This window comes from Xiphias gladius, chromosome 19 (assembly GCF_016859285.1).
Source record: "Xiphias gladius isolate SHS-SW01 ecotype Sanya breed wild chromosome 19, ASM1685928v1, whole genome shotgun sequence".
NCBI lineage: Eukaryota > Metazoa > Chordata > Actinopteri > Istiophoriformes > Xiphiidae > Xiphias > Xiphias gladius.
Window position 1 is genome coordinate 878,982 of NC_053418.1, and position 8,483 is coordinate 887,464.

At 50.7% G+C, this 8,483-nt stretch overlaps 1 protein-coding gene across 1 annotated transcript; it reads right to left on the bottom strand.

Annotated features, from left to right (window-relative positions):
* Nucleotides 1–215: 215 nt before the first annotated feature.
* Nucleotides 216–7,902, bottom strand: rsph14 (radial spoke head 14 homolog). Its single transcript, XM_040155924.1, has 6 exons — nt 6,439–7,902; nt 5,302–5,404; nt 3,254–3,372; nt 2,144–2,378; nt 1,359–1,495; nt 216–681 (listed from the first exon to the last, which is right to left on the bottom strand). Exons 1-6 carry the CDS (start codon nt 6,611–6,613, stop codon nt 395–397), a joined length of 1,056 nt encoding a protein of 351 aa, XP_040011858.1. The 5' UTR covers nt 6,614–7,902; the 3' UTR covers nt 216–394.
* Nucleotides 7,903–8,483: the final 581 nt, after the last annotated feature.

The window sequence follows — 8,483 nt, forward strand, 5'->3', positions numbered from 1 at the left end:
GGGACCTCAAACTGTGGTCCGTGGCCCCGCTGGGGTCACTCAGAGGCCTCCAGAGGCCCTCAGTAAGACAGTCAGTCAGACTTTACTGTGTTGAGTCCAAATTCATTAGAGTAAGCAATGTGATATGTTGATTATTACAGATGTGGAAATGTGAGGTATGAACAGCCATTACAGGTGATTTAGGTCACACCTATACAGTGTAGCACAAAAATCCAGTTTTCTCTACATAAAAATTATTTTATTTTATTGTGCATGTTAGATACAAATGATTAATAACTATAAATAATATACGATGAATTAATAATCACCCAGAGAGTTCATTATTTTATTTATTATCTGATCAGCTGAGGCTAACCCAGCAGGTCTATTCTGGAGGTCAGAGGTCATCCGGGTCTCAGGGTGTCCAGGTGACTACCTTGATGGCGGTCTTAGCGGCCCTCCGGATGTCCCGGTCCTCCTCTGCGGCCTCGCTCCTCCTCACCAGCAGGGGGAGCTGCTCCAGCAGGAGGCGGCGGCCGTCTGGAGCTTCAGCCAGGGCTGTCAGAGCGCGCAGGGAGTACATGACGAGGGCCTTCCTCCTCCTCCGCTTCTCCATATCCTCCTCCTCCTCCTCCTCCTTCTTCTTGGACACCAGGTCGAGGAGGACAGGGACGACGTCCAGATCCAGACACTTCTGCTTACCTGCAGGAGGAGGAGGAGGAGGTTCAGTCTGATTTCTGTTTCAGTCGTTCTGTAGGAAACCTGATGGGTCAGGAGAAGTTACGTGGTGACAGAGGACAACTCTTTATCATGGGCATCCAGGGCTCCTGCAGTAAGAGTCCAGCTGATGTTCTCAAGGACAGAGTTGGTTCAGTTCTCTCTCTTCTAGTCTTGGATGAACATGAAACTCTCCTGGTTGAATCAGTACAAAAGACGAACAACGGTATATCTGGTTCTTTGACAAAAACTCAAAGGGTACAAGAAGGAGGGGCTGAACTGACATCAACTACAAGTCCCAAGGTGCATTTCACTTATAAAAATCCAATCACAGAGCTTCACATTCTGTTATTGAAGGTAAACACTCTGTAGAAACCTGACAAAGCCTGAATTCGCTACAGCTCTGATTCACACACCTGACCAAGTCCTCCATAGCAACAGCAGCTGAGGCTCATGGGTGTTGTAGTATTTAAAGCCGTCCGCCAAGCTGGCAGAAAAACCCTGATTTGTCAAAAACAGTGTGGAAACAATTCACACTGATGGTCAGAAAATAAACCTGTAGTCTGGTTACGTGATCCAGAAGAGTGTTAATTAACAGTGAGGAAAAATACTGCCAGCTCTGCTGCTACCAGCCTGAAACTGACCGAGGTGTGCGTTTGTACCTGTGGCGATGATCACAGTGTACATGATGGCTCCTGCAGCGTTGGCCTGAACCTCGATGTCTTCATCCTGCAGCAGACCGACCAGGACAGGAAGTACCGCCTCCTCGCACACCTGCCGCTTCCCGACCTCAGTGACACTGAAAGCAGCAGGGAAGAACCAGAGCAACAAACAAACGCTGAAATAAAGGGGTTAAGGGGGAAGAGCAGCAGGTTCCAGAGGGTGTTTTTTAGAGTAAATTTACATCTGAAACACTAGAAGTTTCTACATTTTTTGAAGAAAATTGACTTGGGCTCAATAAACTGAAAAGCTGCAGAGGAAGCATTTGAAAATGAGCTCAACCTATAAGCATTATGTAATTTTGAAGTGTAAATCTACATGTAAGAACTGAACGAAGTTGAAGTGTACGCATGAAGTGCGAACGCTGAAAATAGTGCTGAGGTTTCAGTTTAACGGTAAGTACTGAATTAGAGCTTAAGTGTAGGTTTGCTTATTGGGCACCGAGTGAGGTTGAAGTGAACGTGCTGAAAGGAACTGAAGTGTTACTTTAATTTCAAGGGTTTGTTGAAGTGTGAGCACAATTGAAGCTGTAAACATGAAGTGGAAATATTGAGAGTAGTTCTGAAGTTTCTCTTTAGGTACAAGAAGTGAATTAAGTTGAAGTGGGAGTTTATGTGCACTGAATTCGAGCGCAACTTTAAGCACCGAAAGGAGTCGGAGTGTCAGTTGAAGTGACACGTAACCCCGCGCGCTTCCCTGCTCTGTACAAAAGAGCCTGGTGTTTAACCTGAGCGCCATCATGGCTGCCGCCGCCTCCCTGCGGATGTTCGTGGAGCGGTGGGCGAGTTTGCGGCCCAGCAGTGAGACGCCGTCAGAGGCCAGAGCTGGAAGAGCGTCCAGCCTGGAGCAGCAGCTGAGGGTGGAGAGGAGCAGCACCTGCACCTCCTCCTCCTCCTCCTCCTCCTCCTCCTTCCTGAGCTTCATCATCAGTTTAGGAACCAGAGTCAGGAGAGCGTCTGCACCTGCAGGACAATACACGGTGATAGAACCCCAGGTTAGACAGACTAGTTGGGAAGAGAAAGTGGGAGAGTGAACGCTGACATTGTTCCCAGGCTCGCTGCTGTAAACACCCTTCACAGACTTCTAGCTTCTACTTTAACCTACTTTACTCACTGTAGCAACGAGGGACTACTGCTGGTATTTCGGGTGCGTTCGCTGTCAGTTTGACCCAAAATGAAGTGGTTTAGATCATCTGGACTAGCTGCTGGTTTGTTTTCCAACCTGTCTGATCTTCCGACTGCTCCAGTTTCTTCTCTTCAGCGACGGTATCATCCTCTCAGATCCGGGGCCGTTCGTTGAGTATAAAGTTACTATTACCGACAGAAATGGTTTTACAAAACTACCGGAATAAAACTGTCATTCACTGGAATTAACACTTGATCAGACGCTGAGCGAAACGATCCGTCCAGTGCATTGATGCACTGATCTCCTACAAGTAGAATCTGATCGAATCTTTTTGGCCCCAGCAGTAATGGATCACCAGTACCACGACTGCTACAGCAGCTAGGAGTGAAGGGTGGTTGCCCCGGTTCAGGGGACCTTTTTTTATTTCCCATTTCAGAACTCAGAGACCTTTTTTCAGAGCCGCCCTCTAGTGTGGAAGCACATTATAAAGTGAGCAGGCTACAGTCTTTGGTACTGCATTGATATATTTGGTGAAACAATAGAAATAATACTTGAGACTGTGCAGTCTGTTTTTTTTCCCACTGTAGTAAATTCAGGACGGTTCATTGACTCAACTGTTACCAAACTAGTTCGTGGCTCCCAAACTCAAAGAGAAGAGAAGAGAACTGAATGTGATGAAGGCGGCGGGTCGATGCAGACGGGGAGAGCGTACCTGCGGGCCGCAGGGCCAGGCGGTGCAGCACCCGGTGGACGCTCCTCCTGCAGGAGGACGAGGAGTCGTCCAGCAGCCGGGAGACAGGAGGGAGGAGGGAGGAGGAGAGCACGGCCCGCCTGCGGGAGAGGAGACAACAGAGACACGCGATGACCGAGCCGTTGCCTGCTGTCGTTTCGAAACCTCCGTAAACTTCTCCCGCCCGGAGTTTTGCCTCCCAGGCTACACTGGCCCCCCCTGCTTCGGGCTGGGAAAACCGCAGTGACCTCCGCAGTGACCTCTTGAATGCAGTCACGGTGTCGTGCTACTGTCACGCTCTCCTGGAATTCACCATCGGGCAGAGGCAGAGCAGCGAACGGTCCAGTTCGGTTCGGGCGAACATGAAAACGCGCCGTCGACGACATTTCAGGTCCCAACTAATGAAACTAACTGACGATGCAGCCGGTCACGCCGCGTTTCTGACTTGTTTCTGCCGCCGTCGGAAAGCGTGAGAGCCAGTTTCATCGGCGTGACATCGGGCAGACATAAGCGTAGAAGGGGCGTCGCACAGCGGGCACGACAATCACCGCTCAAGGACCACTTCCTCGCTCGTTCCGGAGCTTTCGACCCTCCGCGGGGTTCGCCTCCGCTCGCAGTTTGCGCAGTTGACATAAAGCCGCGGGTTCGGCCCGCGACTCGCTGGGAGAACTTCGGGCGTCCGGCTCCGGCTCCGGCGCTGCAGGAACCAGGAGGAACCGAAGCGCCGGGTTCACCTGGACGTCCCCGCAGTGTGATACCGCCGCCTGCCGGCGACACCGCGGACCACAGCGAGGACAAGCGGCTCGTCAGGAAACAAAAAGTGGAATTCTCTCGTTTTCCTCTTGACAGCGAGTCCTAGACCAGAACCAACACCGGAGGTCTCCTCCGAACAGGTACTGATGTGTCTGATCCCTCTGAGCCTCAGAGCTCCAACCACATCAGTGAGTCACGTGTCGCTTCATCAGCATCAACACACACACACACACACACACACACACACACACACACACACACACCGTCCTGCTGCCACAAACACTCCCCGGAGACCAGACAGACCAGAGACCACCACCATGTTGGATTATGACTTCATAGTGTGTGTATTACATAGATCGACCTTGACACTAGTATATATCATGTAAACTGTACTAACGAGTCGACCCTGGGCTCTAAATGCCGAACTTGGTTCCCTGGTCTAGTCTCTTCAGTCTCCCTGGTCCTGCGTCTTTGGGTCTCGTTCTTCATTCGTGTTCATTTCATTCTGTCTAGCAGCTCTCGTTCAGCCAGTCTCCGTGTCTGGACCAGTGAAGTCCTCGCCTGGTCTCGTCTCGTCTCCCAGAGGGTCACGGAACGAAAGGGCGTCCTCGGGGGGGGGGGGACCAACGGGCTCGGAGCCGAGAGCCGCGGACCGGACCGACGCCCGAACGTGGGATTTGATGACAGTAGGAAGAACGCGGATACGGAGCAGACCCAGACCCCCAGTCCACCGAGTGAGAATGAATGAAATCCTCTCGACTAAACTTCACATTTCCACTTTCAGTAAACTCTGATCTTCGCACCACTTTACAGCAACTGCACGTTTTTATTTTTATTTTATTTTTATCAGTGTGTTACTTCACTTCTACCGGACCTCGCCTCAGATCAGGTGCAATTACTGGCTTAATATCGAGTGTGGAATTTACTACACGTTTATATCGCAAAGGATCAAAGACAGCGGCGCAGCAGCGAGTCCGGATTTAGATTTGAAATCCAGAATATCGTTTTCTTTCCCGCCGGTATGTTGGTTTCCTGAGGGGTTTTCTCTTTTTTAAAATCTATCTGTTACTTGTTTTGTTTGAGCACTGCAATAAATAAAAAAGTCCATAATACTTGATCAGGTTGTGACCAGACACGAGCTGGGGAGTCGCAGCGACGGGGGAGAGGAGAGAAAGCGGTTTCTGGCGGTGTGTTGGTCGACGGAGACACGGTCGAGCAGACGGCGCAGTCCCGCCGTAGACAGTGGCCCCGGTGCAGTGCAGCCGTCGGCCGCCTACCTGCCGAGGTCGTGGGCGCTCAGCAGGTGAAGCAGCTCGCAGGTTTCCGTCCTGACCGATGGATCCTCGTCCCTCAACAAAACCTCCAACTGCGCCAGGAAACCTGCAGGAGGAGGAGGAGGAAGAGGAGGAGGAGGAGGAGGAGGAGGAGGAAAAGGAGGAGGAAGAGGAGGAGGAGGAGGAGGAGGAAAAGGAGGAGGAGGAGGAGGAAAAGGAGGAGGAGGAGGAGGAAGAGGAGGAGGAGGAAAAGGAGGAGGAGGAGGAGGAGGAGGAGGAGGAGGAGGAGGAGGAGGAGGAGGAAAAGGAGGAGGAGGAAGAGGTGGAGGAGGAGACGTCAACACTACAATGTCCCCCGAGACTGACTGTAATGTTGTTACGGGGGGACACAAACCACCAGACGGGGACCGTGTAAACTCTCTGTCTGAGCAGCAGCCTGGGACCGAAGCTGTGAAACGGATGGAGCAGAGTCACGAGGCGGGGTACAGGTGCTCGTGCTTCGGGAACGGCAGCTGGAGCCGCGCGTACACGAGACGTCCGCCGCGGGCCCCGAGGCTGAGTGCGAGGAAACCCGACCGAGTGCGTCCTACTCCAGTCCGGGACGCAGATTGGAGGTGGTCTTACTTTACTATGGGTCTTTTCTCCTGACGCCGCTGTCTACTGCGGAGGGAGACGTCCTACTTTCGAGCGCTCCACGTTTATCTGGCGGATTTAGTTCATTTACGAATCGAGTTTTTTTTTTTTTTTACATCCAAAATCGATGAGACAAGTCCAGAGTGAGACGCCTTGTCCGGAGCAGAGCAGCGGGCCCGGACCTCACCCGGCAGCTACGCGGATAATGGTGCCACTCGTTGGATACCGGGCGTCTGGTGGCTCCGGCCTCTCCTCTGAATTGTTCTACCGTCATAAAAGTGTTTGATCGGTGTCAGGGTTGATCCATTCACCTCCACAAACCAAACTGATCAGTCGGTTGATCGGGAAATTCCACCGATGCCCGAGTCGCGATCATCTAACGCCGCACGGTCCTACACGGACTTCCTACCTTAACCACACCTGCTCCACCGGTGGCAGGAGCGCGTCTGCGCAGCAGACTGCGGCCCGAACCTCGTCGCGTCGGCCGGTTGCGGAACTCGGACTCACCTCCTTTAACGGTCTGGTGGACCCGCTCCGGGTCGTGCATCAGGTCGCAGAGTGAAGCCAGAGCCCGCTGCCTCCCGCCGGTGTCCGGCTGCTGGAGCTCGGCGAACAGCCGCGGCACGCCCCGCTGCCCGAAGGCCACCGGAGCCCGGGTCGGGTCTATCAGGACGCCGGCCATCCGGGACGTGAACTGCCTGAAGACCTGGTGAATCGGGAGCAAAGCGGACTAGACGACCTGGCAGCCCAAACTCTCCGCAGCCGTTGCCTGGTAACCGCATGTAAACCCCGCTGGACGATGATGCTGCGTTCTCGGCCTGTGGGAAAGTTGGCATTTCTAGGACGTCGAACCACTGTCCAGTTTTAGTTTAGCTTTAACCCTGCCAAACATCTGGCCCATCCCACGTGGGATTACGAGACACAGCAGGAGCACAGGCAGGATGGTGCGGTGAAGTAGCTTTAGAAGAACAAGTGAAGAAGACCAGGATTACAGGTAGAAAGGCTGACAGGTGGGCAGGAAACACACAACAGGTAGTAAAAGCCTGGTGGGAGGACAGGTAACAGGAAGGAGAGTCCACAGAATAAGCAGCACAAATGTAGAGATGTGCGGAATAATCCGGAAACTGGCCGGGGGCAAGGGGCTGGTATGACTACCGAGGAGCAAGGGAGGGAAATGAGGAACAGGGGCGCAGGTAGGCGGGTAAGTTCAAGGGACTGGAGATGGGGAACAGGTGAGCTGGTGGATCCGGGAGCAGGATGAAGTCCAGGGACACCTGGCGGAAACAGCGGCCAGCAGACACAAGGCTGAGATGGGAATCATCACAAAAACAAAAACAAAAGAGCAAAAATAAATTTACATCACTATAAGGACTCAAATATTCCTTCAGATCACATATTTATGTGGAACACAAAAATTCGTTTTTCTTACATCCTGAAATAGATTCTTCCAGAAAACGTCCTGTTTCAACACCACCTGGTAAAATACCAGATCTCGGCTGTGCACATGGACATCTTTGATTTCAGATCAATTATATACAACATTATTCTCAGCACCGCGTTCACACTATCCTGCTAAATGTTGGCAGTTTTGGTTCGGTCCATGTTTCATCAGCCCACCGCTCTTCACTCCGAGCAAACACAGATTCTCTGAGCTTTTCCATTTTGAGAAATATTCTTTTGATACTGAATTTACCAACGTTTAATAAGAGTTTAACTAAAAGGATAAAATGGCTTTTCGCCCTGTACAGAAACAACAAAAACATTAATGAACTGTTCCTTTGCTTAAACCACAGAAAGGACGGTTTGACTGACATCCAGTCTGTCCACATCAAAGACATCACTGCAGACTGACCCCATTTGTTTATTCGCCAATTTTCCCGTATCTGTGACAGTAAACTGAATATCTTTGGGTTTTGGACCCAAAGTTGGTTGGAAAAAACAAACATTTGAAAATGTCACTTTGGACTCTGGGGATTTGAGATGGTCATTTTTATTTATTTAAAAAAAAAAACTATTTTCAAAAACTGTATTCACTAAATGATTAATTAGTTGTAAATTAAAAAGGAAATAATCGTCAGACTAATAAGAGATGATGACTATAACTGTTAGTGTGTGTTTCAATTACTTTAAATAAAACACGTCTGTATTTAGACCAAATTAATATCACAAGTCTTAAAACTACAAAACAAACAAATAACTAAACTTTGACACACTGCCCCTCCAAAGAACAAGCGCCACAACATTAGCTAATGAAGGGCCCTGATATTGCACATGGTCGGGTCAAATTCCTAAACAGAACAACCAGTTGATGTAAAGTGAACATGGGGCTTTGGGGCCCCCGGGGGTCTTTGGCTCCGTGGCAGTTTTCCCACTCTGCCTTTTCGGAGATCCAGCTTTGCATCAGCTGAACAGATACGTCAGTCACTGCTGCTGACTGGATATAGCAAAATGGCCCCCTCCCAAACAAAACGGAGCTAACATGAACACCATGTCACGCTGAAGAAGATGTAACTGAAAGACTTATTTGACACAGAGCGACATCACGATTCATC

Coding starts and splice junctions, on each gene's coding strand:
- rsph14 (XM_040155924.1), bottom strand. CDS start 6,613: ATGGCCGGCGTCCTGATAGACCCGACCCGGGCTCCGGTGGCCTTCGGG. Junction 5,405..6,438: donor CCACCAGACCGTTAAAGGAG/GTGAGTCCGAGT, acceptor CTCCTCCTGCAG/GTTTCCTGGCGCAGTTGGAG. Junction 682..1,358: donor CACTGTGATCATCGCCACAG/GTACAAACGCAC, acceptor CTCCTCCTGCAG/GTAAGCAGAAGTGTCTGGAT.